This window comes from Lactuca saligna, chromosome 2 (genome assembly GCF_052625555.1).
Source record: "Lactuca saligna cultivar CGN05327 chromosome 2, ASM5262555v1, whole genome shotgun sequence".
NCBI classification, from domain to species: domain Eukaryota; kingdom Viridiplantae; phylum Streptophyta; class Magnoliopsida; order Asterales; family Asteraceae; genus Lactuca; species Lactuca saligna.
The window spans coordinates 99,509,442-99,537,050 of NC_136418.1; the positions used below are offsets into that span (position 1 = coordinate 99,509,442).

At 36.9% G+C, this 27,609-nt stretch overlaps 2 protein-coding genes across 2 annotated transcripts; one reads left to right on the top strand and one right to left on the bottom strand.

The window, feature by feature from the left end:
- Positions 1 to 19,673: 19,673 nt before the first annotated feature.
- On the top strand, positions 19,674 to 21,168 carry LOC145029917 (uncharacterized). Its single transcript, XM_078978360.1, has 2 exons — positions 19,674 to 20,970; positions 21,068 to 21,168. The coding sequence occupies exons 1-2, from the start codon at positions 19,674 to 19,676 to the stop codon at positions 21,166 to 21,168; spliced, it is 1,398 nt and encodes a 465-aa protein (XP_078834486.1).
- Positions 21,169 to 22,759: 1,591 nt separating this feature from the next.
- LOC145031244 (uncharacterized) lies at positions 22,760 to 25,948 on the bottom strand. Its single transcript, XM_078979764.1, has 8 exons — positions 25,350 to 25,948; positions 25,049 to 25,141; positions 24,841 to 24,945; positions 24,617 to 24,766; positions 24,321 to 24,548; positions 24,046 to 24,225; positions 23,232 to 23,348; positions 22,760 to 23,143 (listed from the first exon to the last, which is right to left on the bottom strand). The coding sequence occupies exons 1-8, from the start codon at positions 25,701 to 25,703 to the stop codon at positions 22,988 to 22,990; spliced, it is 1,383 nt and encodes a 460-aa protein (XP_078835890.1). The 5' UTR covers positions 25,704 to 25,948; the 3' UTR covers positions 22,760 to 22,987.
- Between the last annotated feature and the right edge of the window lie 1,661 nt (positions 25,949 to 27,609).

Consider the following 27,609-nt stretch of genomic DNA (forward strand, 5'->3'; position numbering starts at 1 on the left):
ACAGCATGTATTGGGTCCACATGTAACAGCCCGGAATTTCAGGTATTGTTTTAAAACTATTTTTGGGGCATTTTAGGAGGGGACTCGGCGAGTTGGTGCCTGACTCGCCGAGTAGGACCACAGACTTGGTCGCAGATTCGCGACTGGACTCGACGAGTCCATTAGGGACTCGGCGAGTCGACGCTGTTCAGCAGAAACCCTAGCCGTTTGGTTTTGGATCGTTTATAACGCCTCTTAGGCCGTCATTGTTCGTTTTTGCTTACTGAGAAGAACCCTAGAACGATTGTGTGCATCTGGAACAAAGATTGAAGACCATTGTTGGGTTTGGAAGAGTTGTGTGCAAGGAAGAGGAAGGTTTAGCTAAAGGAACAGCAAGAGGATCACGTTCTGAGGATTGGGGACACAGAAAGTGCATCAATCAGGTAAATCTCGGATTTCGTTCTTCTGTGATTGATGTGTATATGAAGTTAGGGTTTATAGAACCCATTTGATGATTAGAGGGATTATTATGTTGTTACCCAAGTGTTTATACCCCAGTAGTAGGATGTTTAGAGGTCCAGATAGTCCCATGAGTGTGTATTTCGGGACCATACGTGTTTCAGGAAGCAGTTGATCGACTGCATGGCATGGACTCGCCGAGTCGGATGAGCAGACTCGGCGAGTAGCTTGAAGATTCACTGGGACTCGCCGAGTTGTTCTTCAGACTCGGCGAGTGGAGTCGGGGTGGCCCCGCGATTCTTTCACGAGGACCTCGTCGAGTCAAGAGGGATACTCAACGAGTAGAAAGGGGAGCAACAGGGAAAATCGGGGAGTACGTCTAGACTCGTCGAGTCGCCTTTGCACTCGACGAGTCCGGTCAAGTTGACCGTTGGCCAGAGTTGACCTGCATGTAATTTCGTAGGGTCAGTTGTCTTGTTTGATAAGATTATTAATAAGGGTATATGGTATTATAGGGAGACTGCAGATCGGCGGACTGAGTGCGAGTGGTTTCAAGAGTTTATAGTTTACATACTACGAGGTGAGTCTTCTCACTATACTTCACCCGGAAGGGTATGACTGTGAGACCGGAAGGTCGTATATGATATGTGTTATTTATGCTATAAATAGAAAGGTAGATGCTATGCATGATATGTATGTTTATACGGGCCGGAAGGCGAAATGTTATGTGGCAGAAAGGTCAGGTATGATGTATGACGTATGTGCTATGTGTATTATATTAAATGTATTATGTGTTGTAAATGTTATGGGCCGGAAGGCAATATGATACGGGCCGGAAGGCAATATGTTATGGGCCGGAAGGCGATTATGTTACGGGCCGGAAGGCAATGTATTGTGGACCGGAAGGTCAGGGCCTGGAAAGGCGTATGTGTGTAAGTCGTATACTGGGGAACTCACTAAGCATTTATGCTTACAAGTTGTTATGTATGTGTTTCAGGTACTAGCGAGGACCGTGGGAAGGCGCCGGCATGATGCATACACACTGCTGCTAATTGAGATCTTGGGGATTTTATATATGTATTGATATGAAACATGAACTAAATATTATTGGTTGAATGAAACTACTTTATTTTTAATGAAAAATTTATTTGAAAATTTGCGTTGTTACACCACAGCTAAAAGACTGGATTACCCCTGATCCCACAGTATGAGTTTGGCTTGCCTATCAGGCCTACAGCTCATATATGGCTTGCTCCCAAGCCCACAACATAAGTTTAGCTTGCCCTCGGGGCCCTTAGCTTATATATGGCTTCCTCCCTCATTCATCAGACTTGAATACTAATTTTTTCCCTTAGTACGACTCTAGCATACCACCCGGTCCTCAGCTCATATCTGGAATGCCATTAAACCCTTAGTATGAGTCTGGCATACCACCCGGTCCACAACTTGTATCTGGAATGCCACTGAGCCCTCAGTGTGAGTCTGGATTACCCTACCCGACCCTCAACTCACATCTGGAATGCTACTGAGCCCTCAGTATGAGTCTGGTTTGCCCTACCCGGCCCTCAGCTCACATTTAGAATGCTACTGAGCCCTCGGTATGAGTCTGGTTAGCCCTACCTGGCCCTCATCTCATATATGCAATGCTCTAGGGTTTGTTGGCTATAGCACAAAGCAGTACAACCCCAACCCAACACAATACCCATATATATACCGATAATCATACATACAAATCACAGGTAGTCCTACAGATCTACCAGACCAGCATATCGACAACTAGCATAATCATGCATATATAATCCATACTCAGCATATCAGATAATAACAATATATCAAACCGAGGGGCTGGCCTTTGTGCCTTCGACCCGTAAATATAGTGAGGAAAATTCACATTGACAGACGAACCCACGAATAAATCTCTGACTGCAGATCCGCTATAATCCCCGCGCTATCAAACAAATAACACCCAATTAACAATTGGGTTCCAATATCAATCCAATAATCCATATATGGGGTAAAAGGACCATTTTACCCCTCACCTAGTTTGGTCCAAGACTAAGGCCCAAACTCCCAATCATAAAGGCCCACAAACCAATAATCATCTAAAGCCCACTTATGGACCAATTTTCTAAATTGTGCCCAAACCCTTACATGGGCCTTACCCTAAATCCCATTAACTTTTCCCTAATCCAAAACACATATTCTCAGATGGACCAACAAAGCCCCAAGCACCAAGCCAAAAAGATAGCCCAAACATACAAGGCCTAACAGACTGAATACACGGGGTGTACAAGCACGTATGCACAACGTACTCGCTTGGAGGCTTGTACGCTAATCGTACCTGCTTGTACACCCAGCGTACTCACCCTATTCAGCCTAAACTTGATTTTTCACTTAAACCATTAAGACAAATTTCCAAAACATAGATCTGATTTCCTTGAGTTGGATTATCACATAATGTTGCCAACTTTACATTCATACATGGCTAAATGAAGCTCTTAAGCTTAAAAGGGACTTAATAGATGAATTAATGCATTCATGACACCAAAATTCACATACAACTAGCACCTTGATACCTCAGAAAGCTTCCCCACAAGATGATGATCGTGGATCCAAAGCCTTTCCACCAAACAAAACAACTTCAAGCTTCTCTTCTTTCTTTCCCAAGGGAAAAATGTGCACCAAAACCTTCTAATAGCTCAAGAACACCACCAAGAGGCTAAAAGGGTTGATCTAGGGTTTTTAGGGTATGGAGGCTGGCTAAGAAATGAACAAAAGAGCCTAACATAAAGCTTATATAGGGTACATCACAAAATATTATGGTTTCTTACTCACCCTCGTATGCCCCACGTACTAGGTCTCACATCCCGATCCAAGCTTTGCACTATGCTAAGCGTACGCCCCACTACGCATGGCATAACACCCTTTGCATTAGTACTCCCCGCGTACTAAGGTTCCTTCTCAAACCCTAAAATACTCTGAATGTCATAACTTCTTTGTTACAGTTCCGATTTCGACGATCCTTATATCCATGAAAAGGTGACGAGAAACTCTACCATTTTATCAACTCATACTTGCTATTCAACTCCCCGAACGGAAATCAAATTTCCATAAAAGCCTGCTGCCATTTTATTAAAATACCCCTTGGCTCCAAAACCAAATCTAAATGCCCAAATCATCTACATATCATCACCCACACCCAAATGGGTAACAATTCGGAACATGGCGTTACAAACCTTCCACACTTAAATTAGATTTCTTCCTCGAAATCAGTCGGAAACAGTCCTTAACTTTCTGATTTCCAAAAGAACACTACCCCCTCCCAAAAATTGACCAAAAGGTCAAATGCCTGGAAGGTTTCCAACTTAAATGCTTTATTGACACCTACAAACGCTACCACCAAGTCTAGATGCGGCGGGAAGACAAGGAAAAGACAGTTTTCCACACCGATCGAGGCACGTTCTGCTACCCAAAGATGCCATTCGGCCTTAAAAATGTCGGGGAAACATATCAGCACCTAATGGATAAAGTCTTCACATAACAGGTCGGAAAGAATGTAGAGGTCTATGTCGACATGGTCATTAAAAGTTGTAGTGAAGCAACATTGCTCCGCGATGTGGAAGAGACCCTCCAGACACTAACACAAGCCCAGATGATGCTTAACCTGGGAAAATGCACTTTCGGAGTAGAGGGCCAGTTCCTAGGATACCAGATAACCAAAGAGGGAATCAAGCCAAATCAGGTCAAAATCCAGGAATTCATCGATTCCAAGATCCTCACATAATATAAAAGGAGACCAAGAAATCAATGCGAGGCTAACCGCGCTAGGCAGGTTTGTTGCCAAGTCAGCAAAAAAAGCCTATCGCTCTTCCAAACTCTGAAAGGGTGTGTCGACAAGAACCACTTCAAATGGACGAAGGAGGCCGACGCATCCCTCCAATGCTTAAAGGGGGGCCTATGTCAGTTACCAAAAATGACAAGCCCCCTCCCAGGAGAAACCCTACAAGTATACCTCACGGCCGCTAATGAAGCCATCTTGTCGGTTCTGGCAGTAAAGAGAAACAAGAAGCTGTCGCCGATACATTTCGTGAGCAGGGCGCTGCAAGGTCCCAAAACCAATTACCCTATCCTTGAAAAACTAGTACTGTCACTAATCTACACAGCTAGACGCCTACGACTCTACATTCAGGCGCACAAAATCGAAGTACTAACCAACCATCCAATAAAATAGGTCCTACTATAACCCGAAAATTCGGGACGATTGGAAAAATGGGCAATAGAGCTGAGGGAATACGACATAGAATACCGGCCGCGAACCAATATCAAGGCCCAAGCCTTAGCAGACTTCTTGGTAGAAATACCAAACACGTTCAGGGGAATACGAAAGGCCTTACCTGCAGACCAGCTGGAGCCCGAAGAAAGAAAAAACGTACAGGAACTATACACCAATGATGCTGCGAATAAGGAGGGTTTGGGCGCGGGCCAGATTTTGAAAAACCCAAGGGGGGAGGAAATAACATATGCCCTAAGATTCGATTTTCAAGTTTCAAACAATGAGGTCGAATACGAAGCGCTCCTTTCAGGCCTTCGCTTGGCGCAGGAAGTCAGGGCGAAAACACCTTGGAGCGTTTAGCAATTCGTTACTAACAACAAACCAGGTAAATGGCACTTACGAATCCAAAGATCGGAGAATGAAAATATACTTGGAAAAGACACAACATCTAGCACACTCAATTAACAGCTTCGAAATCAAACAAATACCAAGGGGGAAGAATACAAGAGCCGACGCTCTTAGTAAATTGGCCTCAACGTCCTTACACCATTTAACCAAGAAGGTGCTGGTAAAAGTACTCGAAGAAAGTGTCGGATTAGTGTCGAAGTCCATAACTATAATTGGTATGTACCTGACCGATTTGGCATGGTCCATTTGGGTTGCATGGCATCCGAACAATTTAGATAGACTTTTGTGAGAAAAAAATATTTATGATTTGTTAATATATTATAAGTTCTAATATATTAATATGAAATCATATTATTTAATTAGTATTGATCAAGAATTAATTTGGAATTAATTTTGTGATAAAAAGGAGACTAATTAAATATATGAGGATTAATTGTGTAAATCATTCATTCTTATATATGTGGGCTTATGATCCATAGTTCTTCATGTTAGGCTAAACCCATGAAGTAACCCATGGATACTCCATGGAGGTTTTAACCCATGGAGCATGAAGAATATGGAAAGACATGGGTTACATGGTGTAACCCTAATACCCACAATATATAAGGACCCCATGGCTCAAGAAATCGGACTAAGGTGTGTACACATGAGGGCTAGCTGATTTGAGCATAAGAACTTCTCACTCAAGTTATTTCAAGTTGTTGGTGGTGTTTTGTGAACCATTTGAGGTGTCACACTTGAGGCACTAGGCTCGTAAGCTCCATGGAATCAAGCTAGAATACAAAAGGTATGTTACTCTAACTAGTATCTTATTTGGTATATGAGAATGCATGTTAGTTATAGGTTTAACACCTTGGAATCCATTTGCATGTATAATTAGTGAAAACATAAATCCAAGGTATTTAGGGTTGTATGTGCACCATAGGATGTTGTAGTATAATAAAACCCTTTAGTGGTATCCGAGCCTAGGTTTGTTTTCAATTATACTTGATGCAACTTATTTTTCAAAACCGAGAATCTGACTAGACTGAAAACTTGACAAGTTCTAGCTATTAACTCGACGAGTTCATGTGTTAAGGCATGAACTCGATGAGTTTGTCTTCCAGTGGCAGATTTTCGTGTTTTAAGGCTGGAATTGGTCTAGAATCATTACCTTAAACTTTTTTGGACTTATAAAACCTGTTTTTGATGTGGTAGTGATTATGGTAAACCAATTTCAAGGTTATTATCAAAATTTCATGTTTTATATGTGTTTATGTAATTCTTGAAATTGTTGATATGATTCTTCATACACTTATGAGTTTTGGTAAATCAAAGGAATTATTTGCAAAATTGTTTGTTGTTAATTCTTGATCTAAATGTATTTTAATGGAGTCCATAATTTGTCCTCAAGTTACGGATTACCAAAAGTCATTTCTTTTAAAGATCCATTAAAATGCATAGGTTACAAAAAAATATTGAAGAGTCTTTCTGTTTTATGAACTCCATAACTTGTTCTCAAGTTATGGATGTTCAAGAGTCTCTTAATTAAAGTTTTAAAACCTTAATTAAACTCATAAGTTATGAAAATCCAAAAGTTTTTCAATAGTTCAAAACTTTCCCTCAAGTTTTGGAATTTGTAAAGTTTCCCCTCATGAATACTTCAATTCCAAGTTAAACCCTTAGAATTTTAAAAGTTAAAATTCAACCCTTATACTTTATAGTATTATAAGTTAATAATATATATATATATATATATATATATATATATATATATATATATATATATATATAAGATCAAAGTCAGTCTTACCGTTTGTAGGACTCATTCATGAAGTCGGTCTATAAGGGGGTATAAGGTTAGTGCCTATAAAATGACAGTTTAATGGGTGTCCACTCTCACCCACCGCTTCCTTGACTGGTGGAGAGTCGTTAGCCAAACAGGTAGGACAAAGACTATAATTCTCCCTTCATTAAAAGTATTAATGATAAATACTAAGTAACTAAACACTTATAAATTCCCAATCTTAGTTACTTAGGAAAATGTGAATTTGGTGCTAACCCATGAAGTTACACTTTGCACTTTGCCTAAATCGTTAGTGGAGCGTGTGTGGTTAACCGGGACACTAACCTGGATTTAACAAGGAAGGAAAAGGGTAACTTAATGTTTATCATAGAATCGGTGGAGCGCGTGTGGTTAACCGGCACATCGATTAAATGATAAATATTAAGGATACCAAGTATATTTGCATGGTTATTCACACCTTGTTTTGTGATCCTCAGCATCCCAGTCACAAAACTTGAGAGGGAACAATCGATATTGAAATATACCATTGAAAAGTTCAATGAATCTCAAAAGATCTAGGAGTTTTAAATCCAATTAAAACCTAATAAATTATTTCATTGTTCATGGTGGAAATTGGTGAATCGACATTCGCCTACCTTCAAATATTCTATAGCTTGGATTACGGAATCCCTCTTCCAAGTTATAAAATATTGTGTTGGGTCCTAGCCTTAATATTTCATATTGGGTGTTATATTAAAGACTTTAAATCAACTGACTTGAATTTCTCCCAGTCTAAATGTCTGGTTTAGACAACTACGATCTTCCCAAATCTCATGGAAATCATACTTCTCTTCCTCCACCTCCTCCAATTATTCTCCGTATCCCACAAGTTCTTGAATAGTTCAAGGTCACCCAAGCCCTATTGGCAAGCAGAGTCTATGTGTGCTCACATATTGGAGATAACGTCACATATTGACAAGCCGGGAGAGTTAGGTGTCAAGGTATTGAGAAAGTTGGTTGTTCAAACACTTTCTAAGTCACATAGTGAGTTCCTTTGGGACTACTATGTAACAGACTATGACATGACCCTTAATGATCTAATCTATTTGCTTGGTACTGCAAAATCAGCAATGATTTGGAGCACTGGTAAAGTAAATTTGATTGGAAGATCGACTTCCCAAACTTCCATAGACATTGACAATGGTAACAGTGGATATCCAGAAAAGCTTTCTCTTCCCAATGGAAAGGGATCGGCCATAGTCAACTCGGTTGACCAAATGGTAAAGAGAAAGGCTAAGTCTCAGATAGTACCATGTACCATTACCAAAGAGTCCATATGGTTATGTTGCCAAAGTAAGGGGCATTGGTTGCGAAGCTGCTCTAACTACTTGAAATATCAAAGAGAAGGGTAAGTCAAACAGTTTGACTCTGCTTCAGGTAAGCCCACTATCTAACTCTGTTAAGTTCCTTATTAAAGATTATTAATACAAAATGTGACTCGGTTACATTTTGATGCTTGGCAGGATCAAGCAAAGGGAAGAAAACTTAAAGAAATAGTATGTTGAATCTGATCGCGAAGATGGATTTCAATTGCATAGTTCGAAGATCAGATTCTTGAGCTACCACTTAGGAGTTATGATAGATTGCTAGAAAATATGTATTAGCATAGTTTTCATTTAAAGTTGCATTGTAAGGAAAATGTTTTTTCTGCATTTATAAATAAATAAAATTTTGTTTTATTTTATTTTATATCTCCTTGCAATGGCATTTATGGAAAATTGATGTTTGTATGTTTCTAGCAATAATGGAGATATGAATTTGATTCTTTCTTTTGTGGTAGTGTCTAAAATTACCAAACAAGGAAAGATTCTCATCACCTAAGTTTCAATTAGAAAGAAACTTGGAATCATGCAAGTCGTATGATGAATAAGAATTTTCATCTTTGGAAAATTAAGACTAATTCCTTGTTCACATGTATATGTGAGTCAAGTGAAACAACTAAGGGATAGAGTACACATTCTTGTGTACTGGTCAAGTCCACCACAAAATATTGATAAGACTATTTGTCATGATTTACTAAAGTTTAGTAAATATGGTTATACTTACAAGGTTAAGTATAATTCTAAAACATTGGAAAAGGTTTCGATGTATGGCAGAACGAATGAGATGAATCAAATTAGGCAGAAAGATAAATGTTTCTCAAATCTGAAGAGATGGGAGAGTACTTTAGTATCATGTTTTATGATCATCTTAATGATTAAGAAACCATATCACAATTGGTCCTCTAAAGATATCTTAGTGCATTCTTATGGCTAAGAAGAGGAGTCATGAATTGTTGAAATGGTTAAATCAAGAAGATGAGTCATACTTCGTTCCAAAACAAGTCTTAGAGTCATACTCCAAGATTGTAATTTTAGTGAAACATCTTAAAGAAGGTTTATTAACACTTGTCAAATGTAAGATTAAAATGTTTCCTACACTTATACATTTGAAATTGGTAAGTTGTGATGTTTTGGATAAAACAAATACCAACTAAGGCCAATTGTGTGAAGTGTTTGTCTTGATAAGAATCCGCATTATCACTTGAATATTTGGCAAGAGAGTCTTATATGTCAAGAGGATAGTAGGAGTCTAAAAGATACTGAAAGAATTTCAAGATCTAACCAAGAATAAAACTTATAGTTTCTCACTAGCTCACGACTTGAGGTTCATAACCTATCGTGTTGACATATTCCTATTTTTGTGCCCATTCCAGTTAAAGTTGGCTTTGCATATGAGTTCTGAGAGTTCTCAATTGGTTGCATAAGAACTTGGAAGCAATGGCAGCCCCTTATGCTACTAGGTGGCAAGAAATTAAATTGAACAAGTTCAGTCCATATAAGTTTGGATTTGTCACTTACCTTGTCTTATGATTATGGTTTTGACAAATTCACATGGACATGAACACATACACCATAAAATCTAAGTTTCATAAGGTTTCTCTCCGATTCATGAAAATGATGGTGAGGAAGCACTTTCACTAATTTATTTTAAGTAGATAGCAATTATGATATTTGCATTCTCAAAGTCGTTAGTGGAGCGTGTGTGGTTAATCGACACACTAACATGGACTTGTGAGGAATGGAAAAGGTCTAAACAATTGAGATTATGATTACGACATCCCTTTTCATAGTTCTGAAATTGTTTAGACACGCAGGTGTTCTATCTAAGGAAAGGTGTATGTTTTTGATAAAGTTTTATCAAAGCATCTCGTATCAAAAGTCTGAACCTTGGTAAGAAAGTCAATAAAGTATTGATTTCTAGAAGTCCAGCTGATTTCTAAGTACGTGTCAAAGCTAATGGGAGCATAAGTGTTATGCTAATAATTCTCATGTTAGTGGGAGCACGATAATTATGATAAGTGTTGCAAATTATAGAAAACAAAAGTTTCAATTGGGAAAAGTTGTTTTGCTATAATTAACGGAGAGGAAATTATACTTCATTTCAATTCTAAAAGCTTAGATTGAGATTTTAATCATCTTTAGTCAATGATATATATATATATATATATATATATATATATATATATATATATATATATATATATGAATTTTATGTTGGAATGGCTCAACTTAAGGAAATTCTATATATATTGCGTTCTCAAAATTCAATTACGATTACGGCATCCCTCTTCATAGTCGAATTATGAAAACATGGAAAATAAAAAATATTGTAGCAAAAGACTGATCTAGAATCATGTCTTTATGTGAGACATCATGAATCGTGTCCTGTATGCTTCGGATATAGGATCAACTGCATGTGCTATAATATTCATATGTTCTAAATTCTTCCAAATGTCTATGGCATTAAGAGGGAAAAAGTACTAGAACTGGATATGACTAAAATGATTAAGCAATTGTTGAGGACAATCTAAGGTTTACTAAAGATTGGTTGCTCAGGGACAGTTGGAAGTATAGTGTTAATTTTGGAAGGACCATATTGACAAATTCTGAAAGGAGGCAACTCTTGTTCGGAAGTGATAGTCAAAATGGGAATATGGAAGTGTCTCCATGGGTGGGAACTATTTAATCTGTGTAAGATTAGAAAACTTAATGCAAGAAGGATGTTCAAAGAAATGTACTTTGAATATGAGACTTCATTTCCATGGAGTTGATCTCTATTGGAATACTCTGTAATGTATGTTGACAAGTCTTTGTGACTTTGTGCATAATCATTACAGAGGATCAGTGCATATAAGTTTAAAATCTAACAGATTTCGGTAAATGGCAGGAATTTGGAATTCTTGCATTTGCGATAAGGATTTGGGATAGTGAAATGAGAATCATTGGAATTACGTTCAATCGATCTATTTCACAAAGTAAAGATCATACACAAACTTAGTGTTCATACTTAGTGTATGGCATAACTAATGTTTGGAAAAACATAGTGTGCGTACTTGGTGTATGGCATGACTACTGTTTAGAAAACATAGTGTACATGCTTGGAGCATGAGACAACTATTGTTTTAATTCAAGTATAAAGTTGATAATTTGAAACAGTATGCAATGAATGATGTGTAATCAATATGGTGATAAATAAAAGGTGTTCTATTTATATCCATAAGTTCTGAGACCATATTGGATTTGATTATTCTTATGTTTCACTTTGCATGTTTTGACTTCTAGAATTACTAGGTCATTCTTCCTAAATAACTAAGTTATTCAAACCATCCACAGTCAGTCATATGTTGGAAGTAGATATGAATCAAGACTGTCATGAAGTTGGCTTCTAGATGTCTAAGATGTTGGACATAGCAAGAATTTCTACAAAACTCATGAGTGCTCATAAGTTCTGAGTATTGGATTCAACCCATGCTCATTTAAATCACTTCATGGATTTTATCACGAGTGATCATGAGACGATAATATCTTATATTCTTCAAAACTAGAGATATGAGTTGTTGACTATGAGTTGGTCATACATTGATTGCACGAAAACGCATTGGTAACTCGATGTTATAAAACGTGCCTTTGTGTATGATTCAACAAGTAGTAGGAAAAGTATATGAGTCGAAGCTTATCCATTCCTTTTACCCTTGAAGGGATAAAAGTGATATTTGTGGGGCCCTCGATGATTTAGTGATGACACTCCGAAGTGCTTGGCTAAGCCTGGATTGATGTGATTTGTTCAATTAGTCAGTCGTTATAAATCAGAAATCAGGAAACAACAAATGGACAGAGGGAATGATTATAATCCCATGTCTCAGTCCATATGATATCTAGAATGGAGGAATATATGATCCCTTATCTAATGGATGCGTCATTGATTTGTTCAGAGTTCAATAGCAGCTCTCAAGAGCTACGATTGCTAGTCGGGTTGTAGAGTCATACGCAATAATAGTTTTAGACTTATCCAAGTGGGAGACTGTTGGATTAGTGTCTAAGTCCATAACTATAATTGGTATGTACCTGACCTAATTTGGCATGGTCCATTTGGGTTGCATGGCATCGGAACAATTTGGATAGACTTTTGTGAGAAAAAAATATTTATGATTTGTTACTATATTATAAGTTCTAATATATTAATATGAAATCATATTATTTAATTAGTATTGATCAAGAATTAATTTGGAATTAATTTTGTGATAAAAAAGGAGACTAATTAAATATATGGGGATTGATTGTGTAAATCATTCATTCTTATATATGTGGGCTTATGATCCACAGTTCTTCATGTTGGGCTAAACCCATGAAGTAACCCATGGATACTCCATGGAGGTTTTAACCCATGGAGCATGAAGAATATGGAAAGACATGGGTTACATGGTGTAACCATAATAGTCACAATATATAAGGACCCTATGGCTCAAGAAATCGGACTAAGGTGTGTACACATGAGGGCTAGCCGATTTGAGCATAAGAACTTCTCACTCAAGTTATTCCAAGTTGTTGATGGTGTTGTGTGAACCATTTGAGGTGTCACACTTGAGGCACTAGGCTCTTAAGCTCCATGGAATCAAGCTACTATACAAAACGTATGTTACTCTAACTAGTATCTTATTTGGTATATGAGAATGCATGCTAGTTATAGGTTTAATGCCTTGGAATCCATTTGCATGTATAATTAGTGAAAACATAGATCCAAGGTATTTAGGGTTGTATGTGCACCATATGATGTTGTAGTATAATAAAACCCTACAAAAAGGAGCATCGACAACAAGCAAGTCGATGTCGTGACAGAACTACCAGACTGGACTAAATCATTCCTAGATTACTTGCATCATGTGATACTCCTAGATGATCCGAAAGAGGCCAGGTAGATAAAAATCAAAGCCCCCCAGTTCTCGGTGAAAGGCGTACAACTGTACAAAGGGGGGTATCTAGCACCGTGGCTCAGATGCATCTTGCGCAACAAAGGTCAAGCTCTCCTAGAAGAAAGCCACTAAGGTGAAATAGGAGCACATGAGGGGGCGCGAGCATTCACAGAGAAAACACTATGCCTAGGGGTATATTGGCCCAACATGTACAAGGAATCAGGGGGAGTCACGAAGAAATTCCCGGAGTGCCAAGCATTCTCCCCAATCCAGGACCTACCAGCGACAACCATGACCATCATTAGCAGTCTATGGCCTTTCCATGAATGGGGCATTGATATAGTGGGACTATTCCCAACGGCCCCGGGGGGATTAAAGTTCCTATTAGTCGCAGTCGACTACTTTATGAAGTGGATTGAAGTATAGCCTTTGGCCACAATCACGGGAAAACAGATGATCAGCTTCATGTGGAAGGACATCCCGACTCAGTTTGGAACTCCCAGGATCCTGGTAAGTGACAACGGCACCCCGTTTGAGGGTATCCCCTTCAAAGAATGGTGCGAGGAGACGCAAATCCATCATCGCTTTACCTCAGTCACACACCCCAGGCGAACGGACAAACCGAAATATCAAATAAGACCATCATGAATAGACCTAAAAACGCCTAATGAAAACAAAAGGGGTCTGGACCGAAGAGTTGCCAATGGTGTTGTGGTCATACCGCACTACCGAGAGGTCAGGAACTGGAGAAACACCCTTCAGTCTAACATACAGCACGGAAGTGGTGCTCCCGCTCGAGATTCTGAGCGAATCACTACGGGTAACACACTTTGACACAAACTCGAATGAGGAAGAGCAACGACAAGACCTGGATATGCTAGAAGAGAAGCGTCAGGCAGCATAATTGCGACAAGCAGCCTGCAAAGCCCGCACGAAAAACTTCTAAAATTAACGAGTGCGAGCAAAAAACTTCAAAATCGGAGAATGGGTGCTGAGAGATAACAAGGCCAGCCACTCGAAGCCGCAGGGAAAGCTGAGTGCAACCTGGGAAGGCCCGTACAAAGTAGTAGAGATGCACCAAGATAGAGCATACACACTGGAAGCACAAGACGGAAGACATGTACCCCGAACATGGAACACACGCAACCTATGCCACTTTTACTTATAAAACAATTGGCGAATAGTATAGCAAAAACAAAAAAAAAAAGGGGGGGGGGGGGGGGGGGGGAGGACAATGCCGCCCGAACTTTTATCCTCGGGGCTACACCCAAGTCAAAGTGACAACACGTAAACCTTCGAGATTTTCTCCAAGCTCTTTCCAATTAGTAAATTCTTGCTAGAAAATAGGATCGATTTTACTCATCAACATATACGCATACGCACGCAGATGCAAATATAAAAACCAAAAACAACAAAGAAAGGTTGTGCAAATTTGCCAAATGGAATCACAAGTTGATCACCCACACTGTTTAGGCGGACCAAATTGCCAGCATGCAACTACAAATATCGAAAAGAGATGATTCCTCAGGGGACACGTTGGTTCGGCCAAACGACAAGGCCTCTAAGCTCTCGAACCAAACGTATTCAAAGGGTATGAAGGATCACAACCTTCCCCTAAAAATAAAAATATAACAGATGCGGATCTAGGGAGCCTCGAGGTGATGACCTCGGCTCACCTTAAGAGACCACAAAAGGAAGGTAGTAGGTCACCCGACTCAGGGCCGAAGTCCAAGCCTACAAAATACTCTCTGGGGAGATGCTTCCCCAAAATAAAGGAAAGCGTGATGATATTTCAAAAACATAAAAACCTAAAACATTGAAAGCATCTTCTGGTGTCAAACAAACAAAAAATAACAACAGCAAGCGTACAAAAAACATCCAGTAAAACATTAACCCTAACAAGACTGCGTTCACATGCTACCCTCAACGTCGTCGTCTGGAACAATGTCCTCCTCCTCAGAACATAATTGGCAGAGATCAACAAGACCAAGCTCGCCTAGTTTGAGATAAGATGCGAAGTCCGTCTCAGCGAAAGCCCTAACGACAGCGTGCATGGCATCAGTAGGCTGAGCGATGACGCCCGGTTCGGATGGGCCGAAGCCGCTACCAGAGGACAATACCTGCACCGTCTGTTTTCCCCTCTCCACACCAGCAGCCACATACCCGGCCTTCACGCCGCGAATCCCGAGCGCAAACTCATTGTTCTCAACAACATGGTCCACTACACGGACCACCCCATTTCGAAGAACCCAAGACCTCGGCCGCGAGCTCACTGCCTCGCAACGCCAAACGTTCCACTAATGTCGTTTTCTCCATAGCCAAATCTTGGACCTGCTGAGATAGGCGGTTGACCTCCCCATCCAAAGTCGCCACCTGAGCCTCATCAACGGTTTTCTCCCCAAATAACACAAGGTAGCGTTCATTGAACTTACGTCGCTCCTTCTCGAGGAGCCATATCTTCTCTGCAAGCTCGTCGTACTCCGATTTAATGGGAGCCAACTCCGCCCAGTCAACCCCGATGAAACAGAGACAGCCGACAGCAGCCACCAAATAAGGAGCCACCTGAACAGCGGCATACTAAAGATCATCTACCATATGAGAATAACAAAGGCATCAAGGGCCTCTAGGGTAGCAGAAGGAAATGCATGATGATACTATTCACTAGCAAGACCCTATTCCGATAGAAGAGAACTTGGTGTAAGGTTCTACCTTGGGAGATACACACCAGGGGGGCCCGAAAAGGAAGGCCCCACTTTCGAAGGGACGCCATTCGAAGCCGAGGGTGAGGTGGAGCAACCTACCGGAGTGATTGTTTTCCCTCGATGGTGTGAACAAACCGCCTCTGCCACTAATAACTCATCACTATCAGCAATATCGATAATAATAAGTGACTTAGCGAGAAAAGGTTCGATGTTGCGTTTCCGGCATAAGCGTCGTCCAATAGTACCACCACCAACATCCTCCCCAAGTGCAGAATCTGCAACAGCGGCCGAAGACGGGATATGAACTGAAAGCTAGGCACAACCGACCCCTTAGATGGAGAGGCAGCCTCGGCTCTCGCCACGGCAAGAAAGGCCTCGCATTTGGGAGCAGGCCCGACAATATCCAAGGCAAGTAGTGCCTCCACCAGGGGAACCTCGTGATACTGGAGATCACCCCCAAATAAGAAGTCGATTCCTTTGGGAAGGTGATGATGACAAGAGGAAAATAAAGTGGGTTGATTGGGATATTGTAATCAAACTGAAGAATCATGGAGGTCTAGGACTTGGTTGTTGTTGAAATTACCTCCATTGGACTGCCCTCGGTGTGTAGACAAAACTCTAACCAACCCCAACCTCGAACAACCGTCGGAGTTGACTTCAACGACCACCGCCACCATCGCTGCCTATTTTGGCCACTTCTAGCCACCCATTTTCAAAACCGAAACTACCACTAGAACCACTAAAATGTGCACAACAAACCCCCTCTAAGCAAACCCATGTGGCAAATCGTCGAAATTTCAACTGTTGAAACCCCAATTGTCGTCGCCTGTAAGGGAGGAAGACGAAGGTTAAGGTTAAAGTATGTAGGGGTAAGAGCGAGAGGAGACGATGACTAAGGAGACGACATTGTTATGGTTGAAATCGAAGATTAAACGTATGGTGGTGACGGTTAACGGGACAGTGGTGGTGGTTGTGTTAGCTGACGCTGATGAGAGAGGAGTTTAAGGGGAAGGGTGTTATTTATTTGATCTTTGTATTTTTTTTTTTAATCTCTTAATCATAAAGAAAAATGTAAAATAAATTAAAAAGCGTACAAATGTCTTTTTTTTATAGGTGAGAGACAAATCATGATAGAAATTACAGGAACCTCCAACGAAAAAAGTTAAAAACTAAACGTGATATTATAAGAATCCACTCACACAATTTATCAAGATTTGTCTTTAATTAACACAAAATTTCATAAATGGCCCTTATACATTTTCAGAATCTGAGCTTTAGCCTCTAATTTTTCTTTTTTTTTGTCCTTATGAAGGTTCTTATGATTTCAACTTCTATCGTGGTTGGTCCCGTGGTTTCATTTTGTTACAAATTTGATATAAAATTATTATTTTACCCTTGATTAATTTGTTTTAGTTTTTTTGTATTTTTAATTTACATTAATTATAAAACCATTTTTATTTAAAATTAAAAAAAAATATTAAACCAAAAACCACATTTGCGTCTATTGGCTCCCACTCCCTAACGAATTATTCTTCCCTTAATCGACAACCACCATCGACCATTTCCTCCCTCTATTACCCACTGCCCACCACCATAGACAATCCGATGGAGATCAAGATCCCAGAGCAGAAGTTGAAGCAACCATACATTTTATAGCGAATGGATCTGACAAACAAACTTATTGTCCCAATGATGTGATGGTTTTCTTTCGTTCCCTGTTCTTAAGCCTCGTCGGAGAAACAAGGAGGTCTACGGAAAATAGAAACTAAAACTCACTCACACGCACACATTATATATTTGCAGATATAGTTTTGGTGATGGTGGAGCAATAGTTACAAAAAGAAGGATCGAGAGTAGGAAATTCGTTAGGGGAAAGGGGATCGTCGATCCATAGTGGACTTGGCGATGTTCCCTGTGTCGATGAAGACGGAGGATGGTTCTTTGATGGCGATGATGGTTCGTTTGGTGGTACCGTTGTAGCGGTGGTGGAGGAAGTGGTGGTGATTTCGATGGGTTTAATTGGGACGAATCGTTTCCGGCTTCGCCATTAGGTCCGACGTTTGCTTTTGTATATGAAATGCTTTTATGTATCGCTTTCAAGTGTAAATAACGTAAGGCGTGATTTGGCGGCAATGTCAAGCCTTGGCAAGTCACGTCGTTTGTAAGGCGTGACTTAAGACGATAATTTTGTATATAATTCATATTTTATATGTATTTTCAACTATTATTTATTTTTATACACATATATGAGTCAAAGCGGTATTTTGATAAAGTTTGGCGGCACATACAAGCCATGGCGGAGCCATGACGAGCTTTTTAGAACCTTAATCGTTTTTTTGAACTACTTTTGATAGGATCTTGGCTGATGGGAGTTGCTGATCCTAAAAGAGAGAAGGTTTCCTTGAGGTTTAATCAAATATGGTAATCTGTCATTTACACAATCTGTGTTTCACTCCTGAATGAAACAACCTATTCTTTTTAACTAGAAATTGATGATGGATGTGGTGGTGGTTCGTGGATGATGAAGGTCTTTTCTGGTATTTATTGATTTGAAGCTGTGGGGGTGAGGTGGCGGAGGCGTTGACTTGTGGTGGTGGTGGTGGAAGAAGGGAGAGAGAAAAGGGTGGATGGAGAAGATACTGTCATAGTTGTTGTAATGGTGGAAGCCTTTTCTAGTGGTAATGGTGGTGGATGGTGTTGGAAGATGGTGGTGGTTGTCAGTGGCAAAAGAAGAGATAAGAAAAAGGGTGAGGGTGTAGACTTTTTCTAAATTCTGATTTGATAATAACATAAATATTAATTTAAATTCTAATTAACCAAAAAGAAATAACTAAAAGAAATTAAAAAGATATAAAAGTTATTTTACATAGACCAAACACGCTGTAAACTGAAACGCTATAAATTGAAACCATACAGATTTTCCATAATTTCCATGAAAAAAAAAATAAATACTAAAGCCTAAATTTTGGCAAACCACATGGCCATTTATGAAGATTTATCTTTTAACTAATTATACTTATTTATTCAAATTAATTCAAATTATAAAAAAGTAAGTTGAAATATGTGACTATTTCTTGGATTTTAAAAAGAATGATTGTAAAATAAGATGACACTTAGGTGGTAGGAAAAATGTAAAAGGTAAAATCAAGGTTTTAATCGGTCGAACCGGGAACCGGTGTAGTGTCCGGTTTAATTAGGACCGGTTTTATGTTAAATTTCATGCCGGTGTGAATCGGCCGGTTATTGTTATTTTCCGGTTGAACCGGTTGTAATGAATCGGATAAATACCGTTTAAACCCGTGGGTAAACATTTTTGGGCTAAAATATGGAACGTGGGCTTCACAAGTTGCAGCAAATATAACCAATTTAGACTGAATGTTACGCACAGTAAGTCAAGTTCTTGTCTATCGTCATCTCCATGGTCGACGTAATCAATAGTTCAATATTTAATCTTCCATAATCACGTTGCTTTTTTTAATATAACATTCATTGTCGACAGGTAAGAATTGAGCACATATGTTTTTTTAGTTCAATTTTAATACATGAACCTACGATCCATAGTTCATACATTATACATGATTTTAATCAAGTAAACTGAAAAAAATCAATACATAATTCCTATCCTCTTTACTTTCACCATACATTATTCTAATTAATTTTGGTTATGAATGATTACCCACTGTTTAAGTTTATTAATTTTGGTTATGACTTATGAACGATTACCCACTGTTTAAGCTTATTAAATTTTAATTTATGTTTATTATTCTGATTTTGAAATTGGTTATGGTTTTGAACATGGATTCTAGAGACAAACAACCAATGGAAACACAATCTCAATCACAACCTTTCGTTCAATCAAATGTAAGAACGAAGACGGATAAAGCATGGGAACATATAACTCTAGCTAAGGATGATAAAGGAAACAAGATTTACATATGTAATTTTTGTCAAAAAATTTGGCGTGGTGGTGGCATAAGCAGAGCTAAGAAACATCTTGCTGGTGTTACTGGTGACATATCACCTTGTACTAAAGTATCCCCAGAAGTCCGTTTCTTAATGCAAGGTCTTTTGAAAGAAACGGCACGAAGGGAAAAACGTAAAGCTAGTGGTGATGGCATAAACATTGTTACTATCTCGGATGACGATGAAGAGACGGAAGAAACACAAAATCAAAATGTCAAAGCACGACCTAATAAAGAAGGAAAACGGAAAGGTACATCAAGTTTTCATCCTTTCTTCACAAAAGGTATAAATGATCCTTCTCAATCCACTATTAAATCTATCATGCAAACTAAGCAAAAAATACATGATGTCGATTTAGCAATTGCGATGTGGTTCTATGATGCATGTGTACCTATGAATGCTTGTAACTCTCCTTATTTTCAACATATGGTAGATAAAATAGCGGGTATTGGTTATGGGTACAAAGCACCTAATTATCATGCTTTGAGGGTCAATTTATTGTCAGATGCAAAGAAGTCTGTTACAATGTTAATTGATTCATATAGAAATCAATGGATTGAAAGTGGTTGCACAATCATGAGTGATGGGTGGAGGGATACTAGGCAACGCCATTTGATTAATTTTTTGGTTTATTGTCCGAAAGGAATATCATTTCTTAAATCTATTGATGCATCTGATATAGAGAGTAATGCTTCAAATTTGTGTAATTTGTTTGCTGAGATTGTTGAAATGGTAGGACACAAGAATGTGGTTCAAATTGTCACTGATAATGCTGCCAATTACAAACTTGCTGGTAGTAACCTGTGTGAAAGATATCCTTCTATTACTTGGTCTCCATGTGCAGCACATTGTCTTAATCTTATATTAAAGGATGTTTCAAAATTAGATAATGTAAAAAGTTTGGTCACTCTTGCATCCAGGGTTACTGTTTTTATTTACAATCATAAGTGGCCCTTAAATTGGTTAAGAAAAAGAGATGGTTGGACAGAAATCATCCGTCCAGGTGCTACCCATTTTGGTACTGCGTTTATTGCATTGAAAAGTTTATATGACCATAAAGCCGATTTACACGCAATGGTCATATCTAACGACTTTAAGAAGATGTTGAAATTGAGAAATGCGGCTAAATGTAAATATTGTCTTGAATGAAAACTTTTGGAAAAATTGTTTGATTACGGTAAAAGTGATGACTCCTTTATTAAGGCTTTTGCGGTTATGTGATTCAGATGAAAAACCTGCATTGGGTTATGTTTATGAGGGAATGTATGGGGCAAGAAGAGGAGTAAAGGAATTATTTAAGAAGAAGAAAGAATTATACAGGCCTTAATTGATCGTCATTGGGATAAAATGCTAAGAAAAAGTATTCATTGTGCAGCGTATTGGTTAAATCCAGTTTTTCAGTATAATCATGAGAATGTTTGTTCTAAGAGAGAGGTGTTTCAAGGTGTTCTCGATATGGTTGAGAAGAATTTTTCTGGTACAAGCATTTTAGATCTTACACTATCTCTTGGCAAATTTCGTGACAGTGAAGGTACTTTTGGTAGATATAGTGCCATTGCTTCTCGTACTAGTACACGTCCAGGTAACATTTAACTTTTGTATACTATTATTAACTATATTATTGTGAAATATATTTTTTTTCTTACCATTTTATTTGTAGATGAGTGGTGGAAGTTATTTGGCGGAGATACTCCAATATTACAAAAGTTTGCTATTAGAATACTAAGTCAAACCGCATCGTTTTCCGGTTGTGAAAGAAATTGGAGTGTCTTTGAAAGAATTCACACAAAAAAAGAGGAATAGGTTGGAACATCAAAGATTAAATGATCTTGTATTTGTGCACTACAACTTGCGTTTAAAAAAATAGGTACATTATATTATAATAAAATATTTAATTAATAATAATGTCTTTTTATTTTTTACAACTTTTTTTTGTGAGTGATTTTGTATACTAAAGGTTGATAAAAGGTCTTACGATCCTATTGACTATGAATGTATTGATAAGACGGATTTTTGGGTGGTTGAAAAAGAGCCGGAAGGAGAACTTGATTACAATGATTTAGAAAATATGCTTGACGAAGAAGAGCATGAACCAGTTTCTCAAACACATTCTCAAACACAAGGTGACATTTTTTACCATAATATTAATGTAGTGTTATAATTTTAGTTTATTATTAATCTATTTTGTGACATTAACATTGTTTGTTTATATGGTAGAAAAAGAAACAGGCCTTATTTTTAATAATGATGAAGTTGACAGTGAATTTCATTTATTAAGCGATCGTTAGATTGATGCATATAACACTCCAATGTCTCAAGATCCATGATTTGATTTAATCTTGATGCGTTACTTTTAAGCTAAAACTATATTTTTATTAGTTATTATCTTTTATGTTATTTTGGATGTATTTGGATTGATATAAAACTTATGGGAATGTGTTTGGATTGATCTACAATTTTTTGTCATATGCATTTTTATTGTTTGAACGTGTGGATGTTAAATTACTGGTTATATATATATATATATATATATATATATATATATATATATATATATATATATATATATATATATATGTGTGTGTGTGTGTGCAGGAAAAAAATAAAAAACATAAAAAAAAAATTAGAAAACCGGTTGAACCGGAAACCGGTCACGAGACCGGTTCAACTAAACAACCGGTTTTTAAAACATTGGGTAAAATATGACCGCACCCTGCGACCTTAAAGGTATAGGAATCGAATCCCAACCATTGGCTGATAATTTGGTATTTATATTGCCACATCAACATCGGTTGGATGCCACATAAGCAAAAAGACATAATGTCAATCATTCAAAAACTAATACTACATTGCTATCATAGGTAAAAATTAAAGTTCATTGCCAATATATTAGTAATAAAAGAAAAAATGTGTTGCTATTTTCCCGGAATTTCTCTAACATTCTATAAACAATTGTGTAAAATGTACATCAGTTTACATTACATCTTTTGAAGTTCGATTTCCATAAACCAAGTGAAGCAGGAAAAAAAAACTTAACATTTTTTAACTGACATTAAACCTACTAACAAAAATAAAGAAACCTAACTTTTGTGATTATAAATTTACCCATCCAAAAAAAAAACCCTACAAAATCAATGAATTTAATTTTAACAAGACCTCAACTTGTTGGAAAGATAGAGCAATTGACTAACATTTGTAGAAGGGTAACTTTGTAATAACTTGAGATTTGCTGTGAAATCTCCAGCAAGCAAACGCCTCCTAACCAGAATCAGCATTGCACAGCAAACCCGAAGGAGAGTCTCCTGTAAATGTAATAGAACGAGAGAGTAAATGACCATTTTACCCTTGTATCTAGACAATATAGAAATGTTGGTTGTTGAGTTGACTCACTTGAGGTCCCTCAGGGTCGCTTAAGAGTGCATCCCAAATGTGAAGACTATCAGAAAAGTTAAACTCCTGAGTCAGTAAAAGTGTGATCCATCTAAATGCGTAGAACTGTGGGTTTACCTGTCATTACAAGAAGGGCATTTTAGTCTTTTCATCAACATTCACTTGATGTAAAAAAAAATGAATTTCCGTTTACTTTTAGACAAGAAGGAATCTTGGCGCATGTTCTTTTTTCTTTTTTTTGCAGCAAGTGTTGTATGAACATTGAACAGAGACCTTTTTTTTTCTTTGGACAGAGTAAATGACCATTTTACCCTTCTATCTAGAATAAAACTGACTATTTGAGAACTAACTATTATAAAATGGAACTGCTGTATGGATAGATGATGTCTGTTGTATTGAAAAAAAAAATCTACTTTTTTTGGATTGAATGAGTGTGTCTCAATGAGAGTAAATGACCATCTTACCCTTCTATCTAAAAGTAAATTTGAATAAAAAAGACTGCTTATTTGCAAACTGTTATAAAATGAAATTGTTGCATGGATAAAGTGCTCAATGGATAGTTGATGTTTGTCTTTGTTGTATTGACAAATACTGTTTCTTTTTTGGACTCCATGAATCATCTCATGAGTAAATGACATCTTTACCCTTTTGTCTATCAAAATTGTTGTACAGACAAAAGAGATCAATGGATAAATGTCTTTCTGTTTTAAGTAATGTATGAACACATACAGTTTCTTTTTAGACTGAATAAACTGTCTGAATGAGAGTAAATGTAAATGACCATTTTACCCTTCCATCTAAAGTGATTTCTTACTTTTGTTGTGACCTCAAGATGACGCCATAGCTCTTCATCATGTTGCTTTAAAAGCTGTGATAATCTTGAAATTGTGGATCGAATGCCAACAATACTATTATCAAGTTGCTGACAAAAATTATCTCTAAAACCACTTATTAACTCAACAAAGCAAAAGAAAGTATCTGCTTCAGCATTAACCTGTACAAATAAATCCATATCAACTAATTACTAAACCAAAATCATGATTGATATAATATGACAAATTGACAATCAATGTTATTTTATTCATTTACCAAAGAATCCTCATTAGGGTCATTTCTGAAAACATAGAACAAAGGGGCCAAAAGTTCATTCATCCCTTGCACATATCTTATCCCTGGGTTCAGTTTTGCAAATATGATGAGAATGTTTTTTAAAGATTCTTGATTGGCTTTTGAAGATGCTGAGTCACCAGAGAAAAAAGGGATGTCTGGATGAGTTCGTTTCACATCACGATCTATCTGCTCAATGATCTCAGAGTCCTACAAAGTATTTGATTTAAGAATTGAATCCAAAAATCATTCTTTCATGTGTGAGAGTGGAATCATACCTGAAAGAATTGGTTCCAAATGCTAGTCTTCCCTAGGCTTAATGGATGCTCCCCATGAGGTATTTTTGACCTTTCCAGTAACCCTTTTCCCTCACTTAGATCACCATTTTTAAGAGATGCAGAGACTTCCAATGTCCTGGTGATTTCTGACTGACTAGCCACAGAAACATTCAGAATCATGGAGCAAGAAGTCTAATAAGGGATCAAATGAACTAAAAACTTACTGGATTCATCAAAAGGTTCTCTTTGAACTGTTTGTACTGAGCTCTCTTCTTAGCCAATTCTGATGACCAAAGCCCTTTATCAGTTGGAAGATATGCCAACAACAACTGAAAGTATGGAATGGAAGAATCACAAATGAATCTATTTTAAGTTTCAAACACATAGAACATAGAGCTCAACACTCGACACAGGTCGCATTTTGTTACTCACCTTCCATACAGTGGAACGGATGCCAGCAGCATCTGGAATACCCAACAAACACAGTTGTCGCAGTTCTCCAATGTTTATAATCTTCCTCGATAGCTACATTCAACAGAATTCAACAAAAAAAGAGGTGTAGTGACTAATGATTGCGTTTGTTATCATTACTAGTATTTGAATTTCGGTTATTACTTGGGAACCAACTGTGTTCGCTAGAAATTGTTTTTCGTTCAGTAAAAACCTTGATTGATCGTATTCCAGAAATTAGAAGCATGAAAATCTTCTGATTGTGTAAATTCAGATGTCTAACCTCTTCTAATAACTGTGCCTGACGTGAAACATCTTCAATGGAGGAACTAACGTCGTTATCACTGTTCACGCTACGGGTCGATGAATCCCTAATTCTCGTCTTCGGAGTCGGTTCCTGTTTGATTGAAGTAGGAGGTGGCAACGGAACATGCGGTTCATTCAGAGAAGAATCGGATGACGTGACGGAGGAAGATTTGGAAGGGTAACTACCGATACCATATCGATCGTCGTTCGACGACGAAGGAGGCGGAGGCGGCGGCGATAGGGATCGTGATTTCGGTGGTGGAGATGTGGTAACTGTGGGAGAAGACCACATGGGGCTGTTGAGCCAATCAGGAAGGCGTTTCTTCACCATGATGATTCTGTAGATTCTGGTTCTGTGAATGAGGGTTTGATTTTGATTCACACAGTGGTGAGTGCGTATTGTATTTGTATGTGTGTTGTTTGTCTCGTCTTTGGAAATTGTTACAGCTGTGTCTCCGGCCGTGTGTTGTCATCGTCTTCCTCGTGGAACCGCCATATTGCTTCCAATCAGTGCTGTGTCCCACGTTGGTTGCCACATCTTTAATTGTAGAGTTTTTGAGGGGATTAATCCAAAACCATTTCATCTCGATTAAATCAAAAACTTTAGAGTTATCTATGATCTCATCTTATTATATAGAAATTAAATAAACCAATCAAACTTTCTGTTAAATATTATATATATTAGACTAATATTATAAAAATTTTAAATTTTTAAAGCGTAATTAGAAAAAGCTTTGATATTTTTTTTATTATTGTTTTGACCATAACTTTCTCGCAGAATTATCCCTCTACCTACTTAATAAGTTTCATGGTTAATTTGGTTAACTTTTTTACAAAACCAGTCCTAAAATGTTCAAATTTGGTTCCTAATTTTTGCAAAAAGTTACACCATATTATTTTCTAAGTTTATTTTTCGTTTTTTGTGTACTTTATTTATTTTCGGGTTTTTTTGTAAATATATATACATTTTTTATTTTCTTTGTTTATATATACTTTATTTATTTTCATTTTTTTTTAACTTTTCAACAATTTGATTTTTGTTTACCTTTTGTTTTCTATCTTTTTAATGTATATATAGAGTATATTAGAGTTTTTTTTTTCATTTTTCTTTTCGTATTATATTTTTTATTTTTTTCATCTTTTTATTTATTTTTTTTCTTATTTTTTTTCTAATTATTTGGTTTTTTTTGTATTTTTAACTTTTTTATTGATCTTTTTCGAAAAATGTAAAATGTATTAATATATTAGAGTATATTATAATTTTGATAATTTATAGTTTTTGTAAATTTTTTTTATTTTTTTTCAAGTAAATAAAATAATTATGTTTATATTTGTAATTTCGGTCCAACTTTTTTTCTTTTTATTCTTTTTTCTTTAGTGTTATTATATTTATGTTACGAAAAAATGAAAATTAAAAAAAATTAGCTTGCTTATTGAGAATTAGTGTTTCAATGTGCTCTATAACTTGCAAATTAAACCATATATCTATATATGATATCAATAGGTTAAATGCAAGATAATATTTTTAAATTTGAGAATAGACTAAAAGAAAGAACAAAAAATATAATAATAGTCGGTTTCTATAAAAAATAAAAAATAAAAAAAAAACTTGTTATAGTAATTTAAATTAAATTCAAGTTCGTTTACTTGAATCAAAATAAATAAAAACATTAGAAAAACCATAAATAACTAAAATAGAAAAAAAATAGAAAACAAAAGGTAAAAAAAACAAATAAACAAATTGTTGAAAAATAAAGTTAAAAAATGAAAATAAATAAAGTATATAAACAATAATATATATATATATATATATATATATATATATATATATATATATATATATATATATATATATATATATATATATATATATATATATATATATATATATATATATATATATATAAACGAAAATAAATAAAGTTTACAAAAAATGAAAAATAAACTTAAAAAATCATGTGGTGTACTTTTTTGCAAACATCATGGACCAAATTTGAACTTTTTAGGACTGATTTTGCAAAAAAAAAAATTAACCAAGTTAACCATGAAACTTGTTAAGTGGGCTAGAGTGATAATTATGCGAAAAAGTTGTGGCCAGAGCAATAATAAAAAAAAAATATTAAGGTTTTTTCCAATTACACGTTAAAAATTTAAGGCTTTTATAATATTAGTCCTTTAATATTTTTTTAAATATAACCTTAAAAAATGATCCACTTCCTCAAAGGCTCTCATTTACA